This window comes from Canis lupus, chromosome 7, assembly GCF_003254725.2.
Source record: "Canis lupus dingo isolate Sandy chromosome 7, ASM325472v2, whole genome shotgun sequence".
Taxonomy (NCBI): domain Eukaryota; kingdom Metazoa; phylum Chordata; class Mammalia; order Carnivora; family Canidae; genus Canis; species Canis lupus.
Genome location: NC_064249.1, coordinates 8165867 through 8193114, shown reverse-complemented (window position 1 = coordinate 8193114; position 27248 = coordinate 8165867). Strand labels below are relative to the sequence as shown.

At 43.3% G+C, this 27248-nt stretch overlaps 1 protein-coding gene across 3 annotated transcripts; it reads right to left on the bottom strand.

Annotated features, from left to right (window-relative positions):
- Positions 1 to 2153: 2153 nt before the first annotated feature.
- Positions 2154 to 26527, bottom strand: UTP25 (UTP25 small subunit processome component). Of its 3 annotated transcripts, none has more exons than XM_025429828.3 (12): positions 26454 to 26527; positions 24300 to 24339; positions 22770 to 23016; positions 20648 to 20815; positions 18456 to 18544; positions 16313 to 16723; positions 14312 to 14531; positions 12273 to 12475; positions 10942 to 11124; positions 10691 to 10803; positions 9661 to 9906; positions 2154 to 2742 (listed from the first exon to the last, which is right to left on the bottom strand). In XM_025429828.3, the coding sequence occupies exons 3-12, from the start codon at positions 22810 to 22812 to the stop codon at positions 2499 to 2501; spliced, it is 1920 nt and encodes a 639-aa protein (XP_025285613.3). In that variant the 5' UTR covers positions 22813 to 23016; positions 24300 to 24339; positions 26454 to 26527; the 3' UTR covers positions 2154 to 2498. The 3 variants fall into 3 exon arrangements, with proteins under 3 accessions (XP_025285613.3, XP_025285612.3, XP_048968028.1); XM_025429827.3 differs by having other exon boundaries at positions 26233 to 26506; XM_049112071.1 differs by lacking the exons at positions 22770 to 23016; positions 26454 to 26527 and adding an exon at positions 26233 to 26330.
- Positions 26528 to 27248: the final 721 nt, after the last annotated feature.

Below are 27248 nucleotides of genomic sequence, written 5' to 3'. Positions count from 1 at the left end.
GATTGCGTATGAGAGATGTGATATTAAGGCATCTTTTTAATGAAACCATTCCAGAGAATCAACTTTTTGCAATCAACTCAGGAGCCAGGGCCAACTGCTGAGGCTTACCTTCTTTCCCAGGTGCTGAGCCAGGAACAAAAGCAGTACTTTGTTCACACTTGAAATCCTCAGTGTTCTTAGAGGTGAGAAGCAGTTGGCTGGCTATAAACCAGCACTAAAATCACTAGGGATGCTTAATAAAATACAGACTCCTGGGGCTACATTATTCTCTTCCAGAATCTGGACTTGAAATCCAGATTCACAAGGGTGTAGAGATCCAGAGAAGCTGGAGATCCGGGAGTCTTGTGAACAGTGATAATGAAGGTCATGAGATCAGCTCCAATGCACAGGGTGATGAACATGCAAAGAGAATGGGGCGGGGGGTGCTTCTTCCTCCTATTTCTGAACTAGGCAAGTGAACTCATTTTTCTCGTAATATACAAAGCTATTCTATAGTAAACAGTAGCACAAGTAGGCCAATAACCACAGGACACTATGAATATAAAAAGTTCTTTATAGTATGGGTTTGGCTAGTTTGTCACCTCAATTTTTGGAACTTCAGGAACCCAGTTGTATGTGGAGTTAATTGTTTGACCTTCCATGTTGAGTAAAGAGAGAAATAAAATGCCTATTTAAATATTCAGCAGGAAGAACTACCCAAAAATGATTTTGCCTTTTTTTTTTTTTTTGATAAGCAATTTTAAGTGCATCCAAGTAAAAGAAAATCTGTACCGATTATGGGTTGTTCCACTGAGGATAATAGGGGCCATGTGTCTCACTATCTGAGAAGCAGTTACAACTACAGAGAGGGAGAAAACTGGAAGGTATCCTGTAGTGTCAGACTGGAATCAGAGGTGTGCTGTGAATCCATGGCTTTCTGTACATGGATACAGAAATAAATTTAGATGCTGTGTGTGTATACATGTCCACACTGATAGTAAAGGATTATAACCCACTGAATAGAAGGTGAAACTACAAGTCCACACTTGTCCACATAAATTAATAAAGAGGATAAAAGGAACTCCATACTGAAAAAGCTGGGCAAACACTGCCTTAAACAAGTGGCTGGCTTGGCAGGTAGGACACATGCCTCTTGATATTGGGGCTGTGATTTCAAGCCCTGCATTGGGTATAGAGATTACTTAAAAATAAAATCTTAAAAATAAAAAAAAAACATAAACATAAAAGAAAAAACAAATAGCATCATCAGTAATGGGGCAAGTGAACACTGTGTGCCACCTGAGGAGATACAGTGAGGAGGATACAGCAGTGCTCCTGCCAATGATGCATAAACTAAACTTAATAGAAGGGAAACATTATCCAAAATAACCAGCCTGTTATCTTCAAAAGTGTCAAGGTCAAAAAAGCCAGTGAAAAGCTGGGGTACTCTTCCAGAATAAAGAACACTACAGAGATGTAACAATTAAAGGCAGTATGTAATTCTAAATTGTATCCTTTGCTAGAGAGGACATTATTGGGATATTTGGCAAACAGGGTCAGAGTATGGCAATAGGTATTAACAGCAATTCCAGATTTGGTATCTGTTTTTTGGTTACACAGAGAAAAGCCCTTGTTTAGAGGCAATACACACTAAATTCAGGGGTAACTTTTACAAGTGATAAGGCCTATCGAGTCATCAACTTAATCTCAAATGGTCTGGGTTCGGTACTTGTAATTTTTCTGGCAATATTTCACGATAAAAATGTCTTTAAAAGTGCAACTTCCCTTTCATTTTTAGCTGTTATATGATTTACAAAATGACTACAGTAATGAAGACGGTGATATTAAGATTGCTATTTCAACACCAAGAGTTTCATAAAATTCTTGAAACAAGAGAAGAGATTAATATTTTAAATAACGTGATTTTAAGTGTAGATTTTAACTGAAACACTATTATGAGTTTAAAAAAGATCAGTGGATACCTCTCTGAAGTTGAATTAAAATAGAATGTTTAAAGTTTAAAAAATGTTTGGCTGGAGAAAAATAAGTCTTGCAAAACCTGCATGACCCAAAATTAAAATGATATTCAGTACCAAGTAGTATTCCGATTTCTTATAACCAGTTCTCACAAGCAATGTCATGTATGCCTTACTTTTAAGAAAGCATCAAACAGAAACAGGCAAACCTGAAAGACTTTATAAAGTACAATAAAGAAAAAAATAACAATAGAAGAATTTATAGCTTACAAAAAATTTCACAAGTAGAAGTTTTTCCTTCTATCAGTCTTTTGGAATTCTATTAGCTCTCTCCTGAGGTCCGAGAGATGTGACCAAAATTTGGTTTACATTTAACTTTTCAGGGACACATGACCTGAAAAGGAAGAAGTGTCCAATATGATACTGCCTGAAGCTCCTCTTCTATAGCAGTCCTTCTTTTGTGTAAGTGATCAGAACTGGGTCCGAGTGGCGCAGCATCAGCATTATATATCCTGCCAATACCATTTCCTGTCCAACAAATTCTCATCTTTCTCCAGTAATGAAGAGGTGGACATTCTTCTTGGACTGCAGCATCTGTGCAGCCCGCGTCACACCAACCACAGCAGCCAACCTCTGGGCATCATACCTGGAGTAGAGGACAGTGCAAGTCCAGGCGGCTTCCTCTCCTCTGCTGGTGGCTTTCAGCATGTTACAGACTTCACTGTAGAAGTGGGAGTAAGTTGGCAGTTCATAGAAAATCAGATTCCTGATCCCTTTTATGGTATACCTATTAAAAGGTGAAAGAGAGACTAGTATCTACTTGAGAAAATTTATGGAAAAGCTACCTAAGAGTTTGACAGGGGCATAGCTCACTCTTACTGCTCCATGCTCAATGAGGAAGATAATGCCATAAACAACCAACAGACCAAAGGTTATTTTGAGTTGGAAGGACTTATTTTGTGGCAACATTTGAATTCCTAATGTTTGGCTTGATATATTGATAAATTTGCTTTTTTTGAGCCTATTCTGGGTAGACTGAGGTAGACGAGGACTGAAGATCTGTCATAGAAAACTTCAAAAGCAAACACTTAACAACTCAACACTGCCCTTAGTATAATCAGGCAAAACAGAATGTTCTGTAATGGAGAGGAGGTCAGACCCAGTATGTAAAATAAACTGCATAAACTGTAAATGCATTCCCATCAGTCTTTTCTTGTCACTCTGTAGACATGTTAACTCCATAGCAGATGTCCTAAGTTCATCCATTTACAAAATCCTGCCTGAGGATCCATTAGGCATTATGGAAAAGCAATTAATTTCAACAGCTTATGTACTTCTTTCCCTGCTGCAGTGCTCACAGTGGTGGTGGTGGGGTATAGACCCCAGGGACTCACCGTATGTTTTGGGTCAAGGTCAATTATTCCCTCTGGGGCCCCATAACAAAAGATTTTATAGTTGACAAGGTTCTGATTTTTCCTGTTAAAACTCTCTGATAGGCTGCTGTTAGACTCCCTTGGGAGTTTTATTTTATTCCCAGAGGATAAGCCTTCCTTGTCATCTCATCCCATGGATCATCTGACCCTTCTGGCAACCCCAGTCTTCCAAACTTTAATTGCAATCCACTATGTGGCTTACCTTTTAACATTATCATAAGAAGAAATTCTAATGGCTAATGAATAAATTCTGTTCTACCTCACTAGTTATCAAAACAAACAAAAATAAACATGAAGTTCCACTTCTGCTTAGTATATAGTAAACTCAAGAGAATATTGCTTCCACACTAACAAGAAAAAGCCACATAACCTAAAAAAGCATTCCTTTTCTTGAGCCTAGACAGCTGATGTCACAACTCAACCAAGTGAACTGATTCAAGGGTGCGCTTGTATATGTTTAATACCTAGTTCTCAGTGGGGAAGAAAGTGCTAAGAGTGCTGATTTGAAGCAGCTGCCAATTTCTGTGGTGTAAATACTCCCACCATGGCCAGTTTCGAGCTACCAGTGTCATGGTGCTGAGCTCAGGGGCTGGGAGGAGATGTGCAACCTGATCTTAAGAGCCAGCTTACCAATAACTGAATTCCAAAGAGGACAAAGCTCACTGCAGAGACAGGACCCATAACTACTCCACTTTGAAGGAGCACAGGAGGAAGAGGGCACCTGCCAAAAAAGTGGGTAGCAAGAAAACAGCTATACTCTGAACAAACTCTTAAAGGGCAAGTGTGGTTCTATGTGACAGTTCAGAATCCCTGGGATCTGTTTATACTCACTCATGAATTCTTTTCCACAGGCCTCCACTAGGAGTCCTGGAGAAAGATGGGAGGCAGGACAGAAGACCTGAGAGAGAGACCCCTTTGGTGAAATGTCTCACTTCCCAGACCCCTATCCATATGAAGCAGAAGTGCAAAACTGACGAGAGGGGGCAAAGGTCAACTGCTGTTGGGAGGAGGGTAATAAAGCAAGTTATCTGGGGTGGTAAAGCCCCATCCCATCCTTTCCCATCGTAGGACTTAGACCCAACAGAAAGCAACAGCAGACTGCCTCTGGGGAAAGGGCACAAAATCCACTCCAGCCAAGATCCTGCACTGACAGAAGCAGAGATCTACCACCATCGTGGGAGAAGCAGGAAACTCTCTTCTACCAAGACCCCTTACGGATAAAAGACCAGGTTCTGCTGCCATGGCGTGTGCTGCAGGAACACTGAGAAGGCCCCGCTTCCACAGTCCAGAATGAAAGGGCCTGCCTAGAACGAAGTTACACCAAGAGAACCCCAACCCCACCTCAAGTCTTGCAGGGAGTAACAAGCAAGAGCAGCCCACTGCCATGGGAGGGGTTAGAGTGGAGGGAGACCCCCTCCGCTGGCACAGGGGTACAGGGCTTGGTGAAAGCCAAGAAGATCTGGACCCTGAGAAAAGACCCTCTGGCACCCCAGGCCTCACACTAAGCCACTGTGTGCTAGAGGAATTTGAAGTCTGTGGAGTCTGGAAGGTTAACTATAGTAACAACCAAATCCTGACTAGATTCACAACTCCCACACCAGTGGCCTGACAGTCAGAGGTGTACCTGGACCTCAGCCTCTACGTTCAGCTGACAATTATGAAAAAAAACAAACAAACAAACAAACATGAAAATGCAAGAAAAAGACATTAAAACATTGATGTTATCATTGAGCTATCAAGGGGGGTTTTGCAGAAAATAGGTGAATGGAGTATAAATTATCGTGTGTGTATTCTGGGGAGGGGGAGACAAGATATGGGGAAGATGGTAGGGAGCAAATAAGCAGCAATGTATAATAAATTTTTCACCATGTACAGATTTTGAGCTAACGAGTTTTCCTCTTCATGTTCATCCTAATGAAATAACTAGACAACTACGCCATCAACTATGCATATGGATATTTGTGGCACTGTTGTATATAATAGAACAATTTTTTTTAAATCTATATACCCATTAAAAGGAAACTGGGCTAATTATATATCCATACAACATAATACTATATAACCATTAAGAAGGATTCAATACACATCTAACAAACTACTTATTAATTAAATAGAAAAGATACCTTACAATGGAGAGATCTAGCAGACCCACCTTGTAAGTGATTACATTTAACATCACCAAAAATGACATAAACTGACATTATGTGCTACTGACAAGATGCAGTGGAAAGTATACAACATCCTCTACGTAGAGTTCTTAGCAAAGGTATTTAACCTAAGTCAGTGGTTCCAAACTTTGCTGCACTTTGAATCACCTGTTTGTAGGTGTGGGGTATCTATCCTTCATCCCCACTCCCAGACACAGGGATTTAAATGGCATTGGAACATGACTCGGGTATTTGGATCTTTAAAAGCTCTCCGAGGGGATTCTAATGTACAGCAAAGTTTGGGAACCACTGATCTAAATATTAAAAAAACAATTACACAATCCAGACTCTGGGACATTCTAGAGGAAACTGAATTGGACTCTTCAAAGAATGTCATAGAAAAAAATGAAGCAAGAGAATTATTCTAGATGAAGGTTTCTTTAACCTCAGCACTACTGACATATTGAGCCAGATAATTCTTTGTTGTGGGGCTATCCTGTGGACTCTGGGATATCCAGAAGAATCCTCACCTCAACGCACTAAAAACACTACATCACTAGAATAACCCTTCAGTTTTGATGACCAAATGTCTCAGCAAAACCGCCCCTAGCTGAAAATGGTTAAGATAGACTAAAGAAACATTAACCAAATGTAACATATGATCCTTAACTGAATCCTGGGTTAGGGAGTGAAACAGCTATAATGGTCAACGTAGGGAAACTAGGAAAATCTGGATACAGACTATATATCAGATGATATTACTGTGTAGTATCAAGTGGTATGATAATGGTATTGGTTAGAGAAAATATTCTTGTTTTTAGGAACTACATGCTGAATGATTTGGGGATTCAGTGTCATGAAGCCTCCTGTAGTTTATTTACAAATGGTTCAGGAAGGAAAAATAAGACTCAAATGCTAACACCTGATGAAGCCCAAGTAAAAGGAGTTATAGATGTTCACTCTTAGTCTTATGATTTCCTTTGTAATGAAAATCTTTCCAAATAAAATGTTGGGGGAAGGGAGGATGTGACAAAGCTATATACATCAACTTAAAAATGTACCCATAAGCTACAAATATACTTGCCAAAGTGTTAACATTTTAAAGTTGTTTTTCAATAAGCACATAAAAGAAAAAAAATCCCAATGAGTACAATGTGATCCCAATGTAATATTTTCAGAAAAGTGTGTATACGTGTGTCTATGTTCATGTGCACCTATTTTTCACACAGAAAAACAGGAAAGAAATATACCAAAATGGGTATTAATATCCAAGCAGTGAGATTCCATTTTCTTTTTTTTAACCTAGATTTTCCCAATTCTCTACAATAATTGTGTAATATTCTTAGAACCAGAGTACTTTTAAAACAAAGCACAAAACCAATTCCAGTAAGTGTTATACTTAAAAAAACAAGAAAATCTCTCTCAGTTTCAATTCTCCCACAATAGAGACTAGTTATCTTCTGGAAATAGTGAACGTGGTGAGGGCTTCTTCAGAGGGGCAGTCAGTGCCAAATCTCCTTAGTCTTCAGCATCCCTTCCCTTCTTCCTCCCTTGGTATAGGCTTTGGGTATTCAGTGACCCCTACAAATATGACCAAGGGGCACCTGGGTGACTCAGTCAGTTGAGCACCTGACTCTTGGTTTTGGTTCAGGTCATGATCTTGGGATCCTGGGACTGAGCCCCGCATCAGGCTGGGCTCTGCATCCAGCACAGCTGCTTGCTTGTCCCTCCCCCTCCCCCTCTGCTCTTTCCCTCAGTCATGTGTGAGTGTTCTCTCTCTCAAATAAATAAAATCTTAAAAACAAAAATAAAAGCACACAAATATGATTGAACAGCTGGATGGGACCTTAAACTAAGGACAAAGGACATTCCGGATGTCTAGCTCACCTACCAACTGTGAAAGATAAATGAGGCACCCACAACTGATTTGAAAGGGTAGCTCCTCCACACTGTCTAAAAAGATGGTAAGCTACTTCCAGAACTGGGACTCTCATGTAGGGTGTACTCAGAAACACCCCAGCAGCCTTTACCAATCCCATAAATCCCACCTCCAGAGTTCTGACTTGCTCCCTGGTTGAAAAACCTCCCTGCTGTGGCAACCCAGTGATAAAGCTCAGGGAAACCACTGTGAAGCATCCCATGCTCAGGCGGGCCACCATGACCAAAAGCCTGTCCAACCCTAATTCTACTGGTTTTATCCCCCAATCCCACAAAAAAACAGACTCATCTTCAGGCTGAAAATGTTCTGGTAGCTCACAAATGAGCTGTGATGTTTCTAACACAGCCTACTTCCACAGAGAATATAAATACTGAATTTCAGAGTTGGATACTAAAGTTTAACATACAAGTACCTTCCCCATGGTCAAATCAAATCACAAAGGCACTGCAGATAAAAGCACCTATCTTCACCTTGGGGATGTCTCAAGGAAAGAAATCTATAGTTGGAAACCCTGAGATAATTAGCAGTCTCGGGACACTGAAGCACATTATTTCTATTCATCTTAAATACAGGACATACCAATTAACCAGATCCAAGGTATAGAGCAAGTGGTACATGCTAGATTTGTCTATATAATGATCTGGGGGCAAAACAGTTTGGTAAATACAGTGGTGTAAGCCACGGGACTGTCCTGCCGACTTGAGACATCACGCCCTCTCTCCTTGGAAAGCCGCTCTTTGAGAGCAGTCTTCCTCCCAGCCTAATTCATACTTGCTATAAACAATCACACTGGGAAGTTTTCCAATCCATCCACTTCACTTAAAAGGCTTGCTTTCATGTGTCAAGCTGATAGAAAACTAAGGGCTCTTAAGATCTGCTGAGTGCAAACTCCCCCAAAATATCACTTTCCAACATGAATGAAAACAACTTACTTGTTCCACAAAGCAAATAATGACACCAATAAGCAGGCATTCATTAACACTCTTTGGCCAAACAGCCCTGTGTAGGTGGCCAAGAATGCAGCCCAGGGAACACAAGTGCAGCCATTTCTCATCTCTCCACTCACAGATTGCCTAGTCAGCAGAATACCCAGAGAGGCCAAGTCATGTCAGCCTGCTCTGCCCTGGCTGTGGCAGGAATCCAGGCTGCTGGATTCCTCCCTCCCCGTCTTGGTAACGAGAGCATGTCTGGGGAGCACATCCTTACATGGGGCATAAATTAAAAGGCAAAGCAATGCCAACACGTGTCATCAAATATGCTCCAAAGCCTGGATGATTTCTGGCTTTTATGTTTGGGGTTCTCTGAGAAAATGTGCCCCTCGGTAGTATGACTGAGAGTTAAACAGTAAAGGCAAAACATCAATTCACTGAACATTACTGCACATCAGGAAGGAAAAGATAATAGGATGCAATTTCCATCTCTATAGATAACGGGTTTAAAAAGGGCTTTTTCACTTGGCAGCAGAGACAGACTTGGCAAAACAATGGAATACCTGACTTCTGGGGGCACAAATGGCTGCAAATAGTAACAGAAGGCTCAATATTACTAATGCTCTAATTAGAATTTTTTTAAAAAAGCAAATCCAATTTGTTTTGTCAGACTCACAAAATGGGGAAGCCAAACAAATGCTGAAATCATTAAATATTCAACTCTAAGCCTTTCACCTTTTGCCTCCGGCAAACAGGGGGGCCCTCCCTCCGGTCTCCTGTGAGGAGGCATGTGTGCACCTCCTCAAAACACACTGTAACTTTTGGAACACTGACCTTGTGCTCGGCCTCCACCTCCCCAGACCACACAGTTCCTGATATTTTGTCTGTGCTTCCATGACAGTTCCTTTCCTTTCTATATTCACTTCAGTTGTGCCTACTGAGAAGTGTTCAACTCAATGATGTCTTTCTTGAGGTATACAACCACAGCTACAGGAAGTATCCCAAGTGTGGGCCCACTCCAGATCTACACACAGATTATACTATAGTCACTCATTTGTCTCTACCTCTTCCAACAAGAGAAGAGACCAACCAACCAAGAAGAGTGCCCAGTTCCAAAAGTCTCTAGCTTCTCTGTACGAAGTAGAGTGAAAGAGGACCTCACAGCACCACAAAACCCACCATGCACTCAGAAGCAGGCCATGATTTGCAATACATTTCCCCTCCTAAGAGGACACTCAAAACCCAGCACTACTTTACCTTTTGTAGAAATGGAAGCGCTCTGTGAGGAGCAAAAACTGCTTCTCTCCTTGAAGGAAGAAGTGTCTGGCCCTGGAAATACCAGACTTCGGAGTGTACTCGCAGATGTGGGTGAAGTTCAGTTCTTCCTTCTTGAAGTAGTTTCGGAGACGCACGAAGTCAAAGTAGGAGGGGACATAGATGAGCGTATGAGACATGACTGCATCACGATACTGAGGCAAAATCTTGTTCACAAAAAAATTAAACCTGATTTGGAAAAGCAAAGGGCAAAGTCAATGATTTAGAGATTAGCCCACAGTGTCACCACTAACTGCGTTACCCTGGGCAAGTCACAATCTCCTTCCACCTCCTGCAAAGAGGCCAATCTGGCTTACCTCATCACAAAGAGCTAACATAAGAATAAATAAAATAAGTGGTAACTCTATTCACTGTAAAAAATAGAGGTGATGCCAGTGTATCCCAGAGAATTACTCCAGAAATAGACAAGCACACCATTCATTCATTCATTCATTCAGTGGTTAATCAATAACAAGTAATTACTGAACACTTCCCATATGCAAAGTATCTTTCTCCTACCATGGTCCCCTGATGAAACACAATGAAGAGACAGGGGAAATAGAGAATTAGAAACACTGGAACCTTGATGTTTGCAAGAGGCAAAAGGTGAAAGGCTTACAGTCGAATATTTAAAGGTTTCAGTGTTTGCTTCTGGGCATTAGTCCTTGCCCTGAAGGGCTTCAATTAAGTTGTTGACACGGAACACTTAGCAGTATCAAGCAGTGTTAATTAAAAAATGCCACAATCTTATGGAAAGAACCTCTGATTTACAGTACTAATGCTGCCACTAACCACCTAAGAGAACCGGGACAAAGTATCATTCCTCTCTGGGCTTCAGTTTCTTCCTGTATCAATGATGATTGGGTTCTATGATCTCATCAGTAAAACCGACATGGAATCCAATTTTAAATTTGTATGCCAAGGCTAAAAACTTCTCTGTACCCCCGACGTGTCCAACAGGAGAGAGAGGTACCTGGCATCAATCACCGAAGCTACATTTTCAGCTTCCATCCTCTGGAAGACATGTGGAAGCTGCACCAGGACATGGCTGATGGAGCCAGTTATTGGGACGTTCCTCACAGCCACCTGCCAGGAGTTGATGAGAAAGTGAGGAAGCGAGTCATCCCCACCACTGACCAAATGCCTTCCTTCCCGTATGCCTCATGACCCAAACAGTATACAATGCTTCAGGAAGACCCAAAGAAACAAGGAGAGCATGCCCACCTGGCCTTGGAGATTGACGCAGTACTTGCTGAACACGGAGTTGATCTGGGCATCCTGCAGGGCCCCAAAAAGCAGAGTCTGGCGATAGTACTTAGACCAACTATTGAGGCTCCACATCCTCACTCGGGAGAAGTCCACTCCGTGTGAATCCAAGGGCAGTAGGTTCATGTGGTTCATCAAATGCTTTGAGCAGAAATAACACTACCATTAATTTTTATGGAGGATGTACCTGTTGACACTGCTAAGCATTTTACAAGTCTGTCATCTTATTAACCCCATGGAGTATGTATAGTCAAATTCCAAATTACATCAGAAAATCAAGGGTCAGATGGGTGTGAATTGCCTAGTTAGCTGAACACCCCCAACAGAAAGGTAAGCTAAAACTGGCTACCTCTTAGATCTTTCAAAAAATGGTACCTACAGGAATATTCCTTTGAAAGGAATTTCTGAAAATGCCATCCTGGTCATTCTATGGGTTCCTCAGTCCCAAATTTGGACAAGAAGGGAAATACCATGGATACCATAGCCATTGTTCTTCAGTGGCCTAGTTTTCAAAAAATGGAGATCCTAGAGCCACCACATGTGCCGTTTCCTCAAATTACATTGACATGCCTTTTCTATCTTAATTGTATTTTCACCTTAAAATATATATTAAAGGATAACAAATACTCTGCATTTATTCACTACTTTATAAATTAAAGTATCCCCTTTATTTGCCCCACCTTCCTACAAGCCCTGGGACTGCAGAAGTGAGTTCTCACAAGCCTTAAAAAACCAAATCTATGGTTCTGTGATAAGGATTGTTCCAAAGCACAGTTGTTCAATCCTAAAGTGGACAACACTGCAGAGTATGCAGGAAAGGAGGAAAAAATTATAGCACAAGTTACATTAACAGGATAAAGATATCCTACATTTCTCTGTAAAACAAGATCACACATTAAGAAATCCTGAGTAATGTTTTCCCATTTCCACTGAAGGCCAAACAAAAGAGAATGAGCATAAACTATAGGAGGAATTATATTAGATGAAGGCATTCCAGGTCAGGAGGAACCAATCTACCAACCAGCCACACTGAAGTGACCTTAAGGCGAAGGAATCTTTTCTGGAGATTTGAAAATACTGGCAAGAATTTTTACTTCTCTGAATAATTATTGACCAATCTGTGTGTAGAAGAGAACCTAAAGGTTTTTTCAAACTGGAAAATGTGAAACATTTCCATTTCCAAACTGAGTTCTCATCTGGATTTAAGACTTTAAGACTTATTAAATCACTGAGCTCCTTTGCTCTCTAAACATGAATGTTGGCACTCTAAATGTGAATGACCACATTACCAGGACATGCTCCCAGTTCTGCATCAGATAAATGTCAGCTTGATCAATGATGAGCAGCTCAATAGAAGACAAAAAGTCAAAATCTCTCTTCTTCTCTCCTTCTGCACCGATGATGGTCCTCAAGCCCAGCGGGGAGGCAATGAGGATGTCGGAGGAGTAGAAGGGGGCATAGAGGCGGATGCTTCTCTGGAGTATCGCCACGCCTACATGAGATAGCCAAGTACACAGCCGTCCATTATTCCCACCAAGCCATCAGCTGCTACCCACTCACCTTGCATTGTTGACCTTCACGTCTTTCCCCTTAGCACATGACCCATGTTCAAATTGTTTTCCTTACTAAAATAATCGTCCTCCTCTTGCCTCTATGGTCTCACTCTCGTCCTTCCCTTTCCACTAAAACCTCTCCAGAGAATGGTGTCTGCTTAGAAATCTCTCACTCGGGATGCCTGGGTGGCATTTGCCTTCAGCTCAGGGTGTGATCCTGGGGTCCGGGATCGAGTCCCACCTGGGGCTCCCTGCAGGGAGCCTGCTTCTCCCTCTGCCTATGTCTCTACGTCTCTTGATGTCTTTCATGAATAAATAAATAAAATCTTAAAAAAAAAAAAAAAAGGAAAGAAAGAAGAAAGAAATCTCCTACTTGTTCCTCAGTACATCACAATCTGGCCTGATTCTCAGGACTCCACTGAAAGGACTCTTGCCAAGGTCACCAAATCAAAGATACTTCAATGTTTGTTACAAATGCATGAAGCAGCATATGGAACACATCCTCCTCAAAATGTTCTTTTCCTTCTGGTACTTTCCATTTCTTTAATACTCACTTCCTCTTCTAGCCCTGACCTGGCTCATATCTATCTTTTCAGATCCAAACAGCTCTTCCACAAGTCTGTGAGTTGGCTCTAAATTCCAATCACACCTTACATAAGTTTATGGGCAATAAATGGGTAAATTTATTCACTAACCATAGCTATAACGCCATCTTCACAAAGATCTGTATTTCCAGCCCAACTTTTCTTTCTTGAGCTCAAAACTGACATATCAGTAACTGGCAGGACTCCTGCACATGTTTAAAACTAAACATCTACTCTCGCAAAAAATAAATGAATAAATAACAAACAAACAAAAAAAAAACCATCTACTCTCGTGCCCCCCCCCCTACTTTGGTGCACCTGACACTCCAGCCATGCTGAAGCCTTTGTAGATCTTTGGTCATACCCGGCTTATTCACCCTGATGCCTCTGCAAGTGCAGTTTCCTCTCTAAAACCTTTTCCTGCATTCTGACCACCCCTCCTTACAACAAAAATTTTAGTACAAAAATCACTTTAAACACCCCCAGATCATCCACTGCATCCTCTGATCAGCACTTATCAATCTGTACTGTTTGCCCAATAGGCTGGATTTCCTTAACAGCAAGAACCACAACTTTTATTTCTATATCCTCAGCTTCTTAGCAGTACTTGGTACAAAGTAGACGCTTAATGCATGTTTTTTTGAATGAACTTACGTGGCGAAAAAACATTTTCCTAAGAATTTACTCTATCAATATACAACCAACCAAGTATATGGGAGTTGGTTGAGACAAGCAAAGATGTGACAAGTTGGGTAGCAGTCGGTAAGTCCTGAGTGGAGACAATTCAGGGTAGGCACTCTCCATGGCTGGAAGAAGGGAAGTCCACCACTGTACATGGACACCCAGTTTATTCAGCCTCCCCGGAGGGACCCTCTAAGGCCCTATCACTTCCAACTCCCCCTGTAGCATCAACTACTAATTCTGGATGTGCTGAGACATTTCTGCTTTAAATGTGCATGTTTTTTTTTACATACAGCCTCAGAGATGCTCCATCCTGAGCCAAGTGTCCACCCTATTAGCCAGGCAAGACTCTCTTCCCTGGCAGACAAGATGTCCCAAATGCACCCGGGTCCTGTTAGGAGGACATCTCACCCCACTGAGAGAATGCCCAATTCCCAGCTTCTAGCCTCTAGTCATGTGAACCACATACCACAGGTCTTCAGGGTTTGAATTAAAACAAGAAGGAATTACCAATCCGAAAGTGGTCATCGATGTTGCCGACAAACACAGCTTCATAATCCTCAGGCCTCTTCAGGTTGGGTGGTCTCTCCTCAGGATCTGAGCCATACTCTCCCTTAAACCTCTTTTTGTTGCTCACAATTATTTTCTTCTTGCTGTCACCCTCGAGGAGGCTGATGAAGAGCTGCACCACCCGCAGAGCAGCTTCTCGGAAGGGCACAACTATCAGCACCTATGGAGAAAGCCACAACAGCCTCGGTGGGACCAGGGGAAGGGTCCGCAGCTGCGGTCAGCCTGCTGAAGACATGGTGCTAAAGAACCCTCCATAAAGCAGCAGGCCCTGCAAGGGCTCACATCTCAGCCACCTCCTTTGCACAGAACCAGGTTCAGGACTACAAACTAAGCACCTCTCATATCCACAGCACTGTCCTATGGACTTTAATCTAATAGCCCCATGAGAAGCAATTCCCAACCAGAATGTGGAAATATCTTTCAGGATTAAGTCAATGCCTTTAACAGGAGTCCACTAGCAAAAATCCAATATAAACATACAAGTGTCAAGGAATGTTACTCATTTCTGTCTCGCACAGACCTTACTACAGTATTTTTATGCATAAGCTGCAAGGGATAAATGCTAAATAAATGAATGCATTAGGAAAAAAAATTTAAAAAAACAAAAAATAAAATAAATGAACTAGGTATGATAAGTAGAGAACAAATAAAGCTGGTAAGGAAAAGGATTAACGCATCTAATATATTTCCTAGCATGTTTTTCAGAAATGATGATAAAGCATTTCTGAAATGAGATCATATCTCAATGGGAAACGTAGGACTCAGTTTTCCAAACATTTCCAAAAATGCTTACAGTTACAACTGGAGAGAATAAAAATAGAATATGCTTAACAAACAATAAGTTTCTCATTACCCTTCTGTAAATATCAACAATGTAAACAACCCGTCAGAGCCCACAACTCATCAAATTCTAAATGTGCTTCATGGGTAATCTGACTCATTGTTTTCTACAACTCTAAATGGAAACAGATAAACTTATAATCCTTATTTTTAAGACTCTGAGATAGTTTCCCAGAAAGGGAGCAAGCACAGCCACAGGGGCATAGTGAGTGCAGCACCAAGGGCCCTAGATTGAAGAGGGCCAAGTTACTGCTGTCCCAGCTGTGACACTAAGTATCCAGGCTTCAGCTTCCCCAGTTATCATATAGGGGGCCAGACTAAAAAATGTCTAAGAGCCACATCAGTACTAAGCCCTAGAATCCTATTAGACTCAGTGAAACATCTAAAAAGATGAGACTTCCTCCATATGGAGGGATACAGGTTAAGGAGGTATGGGGAATGGAAGACACATGATGTAGCCACACAACATGAGTAATGTGGGCACAATTAAAAGACATTTCCTACCAAAGCCCCACATCCACTGGAACTTAGGCTTATGAGCCCAAATAAAGGTAATCATCACTTTAAGCAGCGGTAAGTATACAATGGAAAAACCGGAATTTCTGTTTCCCAAGATTTACTTATGTGTGTGGCTCAGTAATGAAAATTCTTGGTTCTAATCCCATCTCTGCTACTCATTTCCCGGTTCTCTTCAGCAAGGTCCTCTATGAATCTGGGTCTCTATCCATAGCTGCAGTATTTAGAGATTGGATAAAAGGCTGGCTAAGGTTCCAACCATTTCTGACAATCACAAAGAGATTTACAATGGAGTGTCATTTATGTATGCTCAGGGTTATCTCAAGAATTATCAGAGGAACCTCTGACTCACAAGTTTCCAGTTAAATCCAGTTAGAAACAGTCCACTGAGCTGTCTACTGCACTGCTCTGGCACCACCTGGCCCATCTAAGGTGTTCACTCTTGGACTCATTCATTATTCCAGTATTCGTTACCATTAAAATACCTGACTATCTGCCAAGTGCCAGACACCTATACGGCACAGCCAGAAGCCTCCTTCTGGAGGACAAAGCTCTCCTGGATGAAGCTCTCCTGCTGCCACTCACCTTGGGCCTTGTTAGCCCTTGGTCTCTGAAGTCATCATCGTCACCCACCCCAAGCTTCTGACTGCGACGTCTGCTATTGTTACTAAGCACCTGGGCATTGGCTTTGAGGACATGATTTATTGCGTGTAGGCAGTACACATGGCGGATCTCCTCCCCATTCTTCAGGGCAGTCCTTTCTGGGTAGAATAGATCCTGGTAAGAGTTCATAATTAAGAAGAGCTCTTTCTGGAGGGGTGTGAAAGGGCTACTTGATTTGGAGGGACCAGAGAGGAACTGGCTGTTCGTCTTGGTCCAGGTGGATTCCAGGGGCTTCTGCAGATGAAGTGACTTTAAGTCAACGTCCTTTGAGGGTTTAAATGTTTCCAACTTCTGAAACTTGGATGAAAAGACAAGCTGGCCCAATACAGGCCACTAGGAAAGAGAGAGAGAGATCAAGAGCTAAGTTAGAAATGCTTTTCAATACATTACTTTCACACAGTACTTTCTAATTTACCAAGCTCTCTCCGATTTATCAGATTACCTCATTTAATCCTCACCAACAACCCAGCAAGGTGGACACTATAATGCTTGTCTTAAAGCTTAGGGAAGCAGAGGCTCAGACATTATAGGATTCAGACAAACTTTACCTAGGAGAGAAGAGAGCTGAGAGCTGAGAGCTAGAGCTCAAGGTTTCTGACTTCCAACCTGAGCTCTTCACTAGGTCAGTATGTCCCAAACTATTTGGTGGAATATGTTCTAGGAAATCAAAATTCATTCTAGAAAAAAAAAGGGGGGGGCTCCATGGTCAAATAACTTTGGTAAACAACACAGAAGCTAATCCCCCTTACAGAGAGTCACAATGTATATTAGATACAAAAGGTTCTGATGAGTCCTATGACAAGAGCTCTGTTCTATTGTATTTAACTTCAAGTCTTCCAAATTTACTTGGGCATGAAATAAATTTTTTGAGATACAGCCATTAAAATCCTAAAGCATATATTTTTTTTTGTGAGATGCCAGTATGAGTGGGAATTTTTGCATCGTAACAAAATCGCTGATCTCAGAAAAAAAAAAAAAAGATGATCTCAGCAATAAAAAGAAATGAATTATTGATATGCCCCAAGAACTAGAGGTGGATCTCTAGGGAACTATGCTAAGTGAAAAAAGCCAATCTGTAGGATTCTTTTTATACAATGCTTTTGTAATGACAAAATTATAGAAACGGAGAACAGACTAGTGGTTACCAAGGATTAGGAATTGGGAGGAGGGGGAAGGGTGTGGTTTTAAAAGGGCAAGCAGAAACAAGAGAGATCTTTATGGAGCTGGGAATGTTCTCATCTTGACTTTGGTGGTGGATAAGGGGAACCTAGACCCGACAAAATAGTAAAGAACTACAGACACACACAACAGAGTAGGAGCAAAACTGGGAAAAGCTGAAGAAGACAAGCGTGTTAATGTCAATTTCCTGGCCCTGATACTGTCAAACAGTTTTGCCGAGACGCTACCACTGGAGGAAACTGGGCAAAGGGCATAAGGGATGTCTTTGTGTTATTTCTTAAAAATGTAGCTATAATTATTACTTTAGTAAAAATTTCAATTAAAAAAGAATGACCAACTCTTAAAAACAGCATGAGCTGATAAAAAAAAAAACTAAAACTAAAAAAAAAAAAAACCCACACAAAGCAGAAAAAATGGCTCCGCACATGAGTAACTTAGTTATGAACCTCTCTCAGATTCTTTGAACAAACCAACAGCAGCAGTAGCTACTGTTTTACTCAATATTTTCTATGTATGTCAGTAAACTACATCACTTCATTTTGAGGTAAGCATTACTGCCCCCCTCTAACAGATGAGAATAGTGAAGATCAAAGAGGTAGACTGACTTGCCTTGGGTCATGTGACAGCGTCTCTCAGATGCTGGTCCACACCCTGGTGGACCTGCCTGCAAAGCCATTCTTACCTGCTCCCACACTCCAGCTTCCCCAGGCCTTTCCCAGCTACACCTGTGCCACTAAGCTCTTCCAGCCTTCCTATCCTATGCTCCCCTATCAACTCCTCTACCACTGGTGTTTATCATACATTCGAGGAGAACGCCAAACCCAAGACCACTGCCTAACTTGGAGCTTTACTTTCTTGGTGACAGGAATGACTAGGCAACACTTACTTTTAGCTGGTGAGTAGTTCTGGGATTTGTGGCAACAGCTTGAATTTCTTTTTCTTTCAGTTCTTTGTTCACATGTTGTAGAAATGGATCTAATGCAGAAATCAGGAAATGTCAGATCACTTGGGAGGAAAGAGCAGGCATTTTTTTTGGTCTTCTCTCCAAACGACATACTCTTTTTTTTTCTCGATTTTAACTCATCCTTTTCCCTATCTTTGTTCCCCATCCTCTCTCCCAGCTCAAAAGTTTCTAACCGGTTCCTTTCCCTAAAGCATTTCTCTCATCACATTACTTCTCAGCTCAAACCCTTGAAGAAGCTTCTCAGTCTGAAATTTGGGGCACTCTAGGATGTACACCTCCAAGCTACCTCTCCAATATAAGTTTTGAATTATATGGCCCTCAAATTCTTCTGCCTCTGTGGGTTTTCTTCCTCTGATTAAAAATTCTATCCTTTCCTTCACTTCATTTTTGTAAGTCCAAATACTATCAGTTTAATGTCACATCCTGACTCACAAGAACTATTTCCCTGAAGCCTATTATGCCAGGCACAGCACTGGTTCCACTAAGAGGCCATCCATGGTGCCCTACAGACTGTCCCCAACCCTGCCCCCACCTACTCGCTGCAACACTGTAAGATCCCTGAGAGCAGGATCCATCCCTGATTTATCTTATATTACAGGACACATAGAAATGTTCAATACTCAACTGAGCTGAACAATGATCCAACTAGTAGTACTTACAGTCGAGGTTATCTTATCTTCAGTCCTCTGAGCTAGCCACCCAACCTTACCTTCCAGTCACTCATTAAGAAGCAGAGAAAAGTTAAATGACCTATGCAAGGATCCAAATGGCAAAACTTCAAATGCAGTGCATTCTGTACTAAACACCCAGAACCAAACTATAGGATATAAGAATCCTAGGTGCTAATATATCTGTATAGGCAAAACAACCAGAGAAATTTTAGGATAATCAAACTTCCTCACGTCTCCTCCAAGGTTCTGATTTTTTTAAAAATTTCCTTTCTTTTAGAGAGGAAGGATGGGCAGCCTGGGTGGCTCAGCGGTTTAGCACCGCCTTCAGCCCAGGGTGTGATCCTGGAGACCTGGGATCAAGTCCCATGTAGGGCTCCCTGCATGGAGCCTGCTTCTCCCTCTGCCTGTGCCTCTGCCTCTCTTTCTGTCTCTCATGAATAAATAAATAAATAAATCTTTAAAAAAAAAAAGAGAAGGGGAGGGAGGAAGAGAGAGTGCATGTGAACAACGGAGCGTGAGGGGTGGAGAGAATCATAAGCAGCAGAGCGCCTGACACAGGGCTTGATCTCACTACCCTGAGATCATGACCTGAGTGGAAATCAACAGCAGGACGCTTAACCAACTGAGCCACCCAGGCACTTCTTCTCCAAGGTTATTAAAGTTCTGATGGTTCAGAATGGGGTTTGTGCCCAAATTTTATCTACTACTTCTCCAGCACAATAGCCAACAGAACAAAAGAGCCAAATAAGGATTAAAACGTCAGCTTCATTAACGGTAGAGCTGGGTAGAAGGACAATGAAACCAAAAAAGGCAGTCAGAATACAGAATGAGACCAACCTGACTTGCCCTCCAGGCACAAGCTGAGAAAGTGGACCTGAGAGAGAGAGCAGAGATCTGACTACACCTACCACACAGAGGCAGGCCTTGTCCTAGTCACCGCCACTGGGAGAGAGGCATGGCCAAGAGAGAGACTGGAGGAACAGAAGGGAGCTTTTTGGCTTTGAAGGTGCTCCCTGGTAATGAGGACCAATGAGATTAGCCAGTCCTGAGTCTTACAAATCTGGAAAATTCCTACTCCCATAATAAAGAGCAAGTGAAGGGCACAAAGAAAAGTATAAAGTATTTTTCTCCTTTCTCTTCCTTCCCTGCGTGGGGAGAAAATCAGAAGTCTTCCCCTGACCCCAACGGTGGAAATACGAGGTCTGGGGAGCTGGCCTTCCCTACTTTCACTCCTAGGCTACCTGTCCTACTAAGTAGCCTCTTGACTCCCAGCACTGCCTCACCAAAAAATACCTTTGAGAAGTCTTTCTTCCCAGTTCTAGATATAGCTGCTAAAATGTTTCTATCGCTGCTCATTGCAGTAGCAAGAGATTTAACACGTACTAGCACACAAGCCCCCATGCTAAGCACCTGCTGAATTTGAAAAACACACGCTGCTCTGACCTTGTGATACTTTCAGAGAACATGCGCCTTCACTTTCCTCGAGAAAATTGGTTTCCAGGCTGAAGAGTGACTCGTGTTTTGCATCTGTAAATTCCTCAAGGGATTCTTGTGATGTGCCAAGTGGCCCATCCCCATCTTTTCCTTCAGGGTCAGCAGGCAAAACCATACCTGTAATTTTGAGAAACATTTTGTAAAATTATTTAGGCATGAATATAATTATAGTTCTGTGAACAAGTAAAATTTAATTCTTTAGCCTAAATCAACACTGATGTTCATTGCTATTATTTACTTTTAAGGAAATTCAGGTGGAAGACTTAAGTTTCAAAATTAAGCCTGATGAGTGAACCAGTTCCAGTTCTAGAACTTATTTTAAGATGATAACTAGATGAAGTACACTAAGATACACATGTAAGGATATTCAAAGAGGCACTGATTAAAACAAGAAATAACTGGAAAAATTGATTTCATCCTTTTCTATCAAGAGTGCTAATTACATTACCACGTATCATTTACAATGAAATACCATGTAATTGAGAAGCTAATATGAATCCCTGATTATTCACATAGAAAAGGTCTGTGGTATACTATTAAAAAAAAAAGTAAGTTGCAAAAGTGGATGAGACCATTAGCATGCGTGCACATACACACACACACACAATTATCTATGTACATACTTGTACTCACACATGTATCCATAAAAAAGTAATCTGGAAGGTTATATACAATGTTAAAGGTGTTCATCCGAAGGTGGTGAAAATATAGGTTAACTACACTATCCTCTTAAATTTTAACAGTAAGCATATGTCACTTCTATAACCTAAAAACAACAACCAAAAAACCCAAACTTCTTTTAAAAAAATTTTTATTTATATGAGAAGAGAGAGAAAGAGAGGCAGAAATACAGGCAGAGGGAGGAGCAGGCTCCTTACAGGGAGTCCAATGAGGGACTCAATCCTAGGTCTCCAGGATCACCCCCCCGAGCCGAAGGCAGATGACGAACCACTGAGCCGCCCAGGCATCCCAAACTCAAACTTTTCATTAAAAAAAATCCAAAATAGGAAATAGAAAACAAAACAAAACCCTAAGTCTGAGGCAATGAATTTTTATCCTAGTAAAATTGATTAATTAAAATGTTAAGAATTATGTATGACCTTACGGTATAGAGAAAAAATATGGCTGCAAGGAAAACAGGCATTACCATAGTGAGATATAAAAAGGCACCCAGACACACTGACAATGCGATACGACTCCAGCAGTACCAACTCATGAATTACTGGTACGTGAACAACTTGGATCAGTCACAAAAAACTTGAGGAGCCAAAGAAGCCAGACACAAAAGGGTACAGACTATATGCTTCCATTTATATGAATTTTTAGAACAGGCAAAACTAATCTTTACTGAAAGGAAGCAGGTCAGTGGTTGCCTGATGCCAGAGGGGGAAACCGACCATAAAAGAGTAAGAAGACATCTTCTGGAAGTACCGGAAATGTTCTGAATCTTGATTTTGACAATTATAACATAGAGGATGTACCTGTCAAACTCACTGAATTGTACACTTAAAATAGGTACACTTCATTGTAAATCATACATCCCTCCATAAAGTTGGTTTTAAAGTTAAAAAAGCCACCTGAAGTCTGAATGAGAGAATTCCTTTAAGCTCTCAATCTCAGCTGTTCTCTGAAGCCCTCCCTCATTTACTCTGACAGTGTGCAACCACTCCATGTCTCTTCAACGCCTCTTAACTGGCTGCTCCATACAAACCTGCTGCTTGACAATTTTTGTACAGTTTGTCTTCCATTAAACTTGGTTTCTCTAAGGGAGGGACAGTGATCTTTTGGAGACTGGCACAAAAACAGCATCATGTTCCCTTTCCTCTGAGTCAAGGGCTCTTTAGGATTGATGAAATCCTGGAAATGGTAAGCAAAAATACTACTACTGCATTTTTCTGGCTATATGGTCTTGTGTTTTCACCAGATTCTCAAAGATATCACGGAATCAACAAGGTTAAGAGTCCCTGCTTTGGATCTATGTGCTTTGGTTCAACTCACACAGTACCCAGCACCATGTTCACAGGGCAGCTGTCCTGACAAAGGTGACTGAGCCCACACCAAAGAGACTTACTCTCCTGCACTTTGGTGGACTCGGCTGTTGTCTCTTTCTCCATGCTGACATCACTACCATCATCTTCACTGTTCGTTTCTACCTCATCTACAGCACTGTCTTCTTCCTCTTCTTCTTCGTCCTCCTCTTCCTCCTCATCCTCTTCTGATGCATTCTTTAATGTGGCGAGTAGTTTGTGGTACCCAGAAACTTGTTCTGGTTCACTCTCTGCTTCACTTTCAGAACCTGAAGCATCTGAATTCTCTGACTAAAAGGAAAATAGGAAATTTTATTTTTAAAAAATATTTTATTTATTTATTTGAGAGGGAGTGAGAATGAGTGAGGGTAGGGTTAGAGACAGGGAGAAGCAGACTCCCTGCTGAGTCTGGGGCTCATCCCAGGACCCTGGGATCATGACCTGAGCTGAAGGCAGATGCTTAATTGACTAAGCCACCCAGCTGCCCGGAAAAAATGGGAAAATTTAAAACAGAAACATATTCTTGTTTCTGCCCTAAGATTATCATTAGGCCAAAAATAGAACAGGTTGAGACTTTCATAAATAAAAATTAGCTTTTCTGTAAATATCCATATCCTATCTATTCAATCATGCCTAGCCACAAAGTTATTTTTAAAAGCTAGTCTAGCAGGACGACTGAGTGGCTCAGTTGGTTAAGTGTTCTGGACTCTTGATTTTGGCTCAAGATCACGATCTCAGGGTTGTGGGATCCAGCCCCAGTTGGGCTCTATGCTAGGTGCGAAGCCTGCTTAAAATTCTCTCTCCCCGTCCCCACCCCCTAAGTGTGTGACTCTCTTAAAAAAAAAAAACAAAACAAAAAAACAAACAAAAAAGCTAGTCTAGCTGTGATTCTAGAATCTATTCATCTTCTTTGAAATGCTAATATTCTACATGGGAAAAAAGCAGGCTAAAAACAGAGCTTTTGGTTATAAGGAAATCTGATCTACCTGTCAGATATTTGGCATGCCCAACAGAGCAACAGGAAAATTACAATACATCAAAAGAATGCATTTTTAGTTTGCTGTTCTGAGCTAGGAACTTTGTTCAGTTTGCACTGTTTGTGGCTCCCTCTATGTTGAGTAAACAAGACACTTCTAAGGATTCACCAAGAGCTCTCTGGTGAGTCTTCTTGGCAGGTTCTAGTAGGCTCAAGAATCTCAATCTCAGAAGCACCTTGATGGCTCAAGCGTTGAGTGTCTGCCTCGGCTCAGGGCCTGGCCCTGGGGTCCTGGGATCAAGGCCCACATCAGGCTCCCCGCAGGAAGTGTGCTTCTCCCTCTGTCTGTGTCTCTGCCTCTCTGTGTCTCATGAATAAATACAATCTATTTTAAAAAAGTGTTTCAAACTCTATCAGTTATCACAATGGCATTATGACAGACATCTGCATTCAACACTTAGCAACATGACTAAATTAATGGCTTACATCTACAATCGCAAAGAATGAAAATGTAGCCAGGCTTTTATTATCATTATATACAATCTTAAAATTAACAGCCAAGAACCACCTATTACTTAAAAAAGAATAAAAGCATTACCCGTTGATAAATCTGTGGTTTTGCCTCCTTTCCAGAAACCCTGAGAAGAAACAGGTAACATTAAACTCTAACTACTAGCACGTAGCCATTAGTAAACAGTCTAACTATACAACTTTAAATGAAAAAGGCAGAAAATTCCAATATAAATACATTATAACTACGGTCATGTGAAAGCCACATGTGCATTTGGGCAGGGATTGTAAGAATATCACAAACGAACAACTGAGACACGAAAAGTTTAACAAGGTCACATGACGAACACAGTTTACGGGCTCTCCTTGCAAAGAAGTATCAATTAAGCAAATAAAAGCCCATTTTCTAGCACATTTCTTAATCATGATGCCCCTAACCGCTGGTGTGAAGCGGCCCAAAGCACAGTGGGGGGTGAGCAACAAGATGGGAACCGAGAGTCTGGACACGCGGAGGCGGAGCCACAGGTACCGGTGCGCTGGTGTCCCCTCTGTACCTGGAGAGAACACAGGTGTCCAAGGGCCCAGGCAATTCTTTACAACACACACACACACACACACACACAATCTTAGGAAACCTCTCTAACAGCCCAGCCCCACAAGGAGGCGTGAAGTCTAGCACAAAGCTAAGGGGCTCCACGAAAGGCAGGAAGACTCACGAAGAAGCCCATCTGAAGAACCCAATCTCCGGAGCCACCTGAACCGAGGGTGGGGGTGGTGCTGAAGGAGGTGGAAGGGCGGGGGGGGGGGGGGGGGGGGGGGGGGAGGGGCGAGGAGCGTGGGGGGCGCTGGGGGCAAGGGGGGAAGCGTTGGGGGAGCGCTGTGGAGAAGCGCTGGGGGTGGAGCGTGGGGAGGAGAGTGGGAAGCGCGGGGGGGGGGGGGAGGAGCGTGGGGAGGAGCGTGGGGAGGGGGGAAAGCGTGGGGGGGGAGGAGCGTGGGAGGAGCGTGGGAAGCGCGGGGGAGGAGCGTGGGGAGGAGCGTGGGGAGGAGGGTGGGAAGCGCGGGGGGGAGGAGCGTGAGGAGGAGGGTGGGAAGCGCGGGGGGGGGGGTGGGAGGAGCCTGGGGAGGGTGGGAAGCGTGGGGGGGTGGGAGGAGCCTGGGGAGGGTGGGAAAGCGCGGGGGGAGGAGCGTGGGGAGAAGCATGGGGATGAGCGTGGGGAGGAGCTTGGGGAGGAGGGTGGGAAGCGCGGGGGGGGGGGGAGGAGCCTGGGGAGGGTGGGAAAGCGTGGGGGGAGGAGCGTGGGGAGGAGCTTGGGAGGAGGGTGGGAAGCGTGGGGGGGGAGGAGCGTGAGGAGGAGGGTGGGAAGCGCGGGGGGGAGGAGCCTGGGGAGAGTGGGAAAGCGTGGGGGGAGGAGCGTGGGGAGAAGCGTGGGGAGGAGCGTGGGCGGGAGGAGCTTGGGGAGGAGGGTGGGAAGCGCGTGGGGGGGAGGAGCCTGGGGAGGGGGGGAAAACGTGGGGGGGACGAGCGTGGGGAGGAGCTTGGGGAGGAGGGTGGGAAGCGCGGGGGGGAGAAGCCTGGGGAGGGGGGGAAAGCGTGGGGGGGAGGAGCGTGGGGGGGAGGAGCGTGGGGAGGAGGAGCGTGGGGAGGAGCGTGGGAAGCGCGGGGGAGGAGCGTGGGGAGGAGCGTGGGGAGGAGGGTGGGAAGCGCGGGGGAGGAGCGTGGGGAGGAGAGTGGAGGAAGCGCGGGGGGGGAGGAGCGTGGGGAGGAGGATGGGGAGGAGCGCGGCGGGAGGATCACAGGGGGTGGAGCGCATGAGAAGGGGGGGAGGAGCGTTGGGGGGAGCGCTGCGGGGAAGCCGGGGGGCGGAGCGCGTGGGGGGGCGGAGCGCGTGGGGGGGCGGAGCGCGTGGGGGGGCGGAGCGCGTGGGGGGGCGGAGCGCGTGGGGGGGCGGAGCGCGGGCCGCGGCAGCCGCGTCGGGACCCCGCGGAGACGGCCCCCGCGCGCCCGGCAGTGGCCGCCACACCTGTCGTAGAAGGGATGCTCCTCGCCGAAATCCCGAAGGTGCTTCTTCTGCTTCTTAGTCAGGGTGTGGAGCAGCTGGCTCCGGCTCCGGCTCCGGCTCCCGCGTTTGCCCATAGCCGGGGCGTCCAGGTGGCCCGCCTTCCACCCGCTTCCACCCGCTTCCACCCGCGCGTCCCCCTCCCGCCCCCGCACCCCGCGGAAGTCGCCCGTCAGCTCACTCACGCGGGGCAGCCCACGGCGCTTTACGGCGGAGGCCGGGGGCCGCAAAGCAGAGCCGTTTCACGTCGTGCCTGTACGACGGGCGTTAGAACTTCCTGGCCTCGAGTCTGCCCTCTAGGGACGCTCTTTGGAAGCGCATGCACGGGCGCCGGCAGGTGCTGCGAGCGGCGGGAGGTGTGCGGGTGGGTGGGCGCGCTTTGTGCCTGGGTGGCGCTGGGGTGGGGTCTTCCCGCGGAGACGGGTGGCAGCCGAGATGGTCGAGGGTCCTGGCTTTATGTCGTGCCGTGAATAAAAATACCAACCAATATTTAAGGGTGCTGGCGCATCTCACTTCGTCGTCGCAGCGGTACACGCACGGACGTCCCTTCTCTAAGCCCAATGCTGCAGAGGAGGAACCTGAAACTGACGCTTAGAAAACACTGCGACCTAAAATTAAAATAAAAATAAAATCCGATAAAAAATAAATTTATAAAAAAATAAAAATAAAATAAAATATAAAAAATAGAATAAATAAAAAATAAAATAAATAAAATACAACAAATACAATAACTAAAATAAAAACAAAATAAATAAATAAAATACAATAAATAAAATAAAAATAAAACAAATAAATACAATAACTAAAATAAAAAATTAAATAAAATACAATAAAATAAAAAATAAAATAAATAAAATGCAATAAAATACAATAAAATAAAAAATAAAATAAATAAAATGCAATAAAATACAATAAAACAAAAAATAAAATAAATAAATAAAATGCAATAAAATACAATAAAATAAAAGGAAGGTGTTACA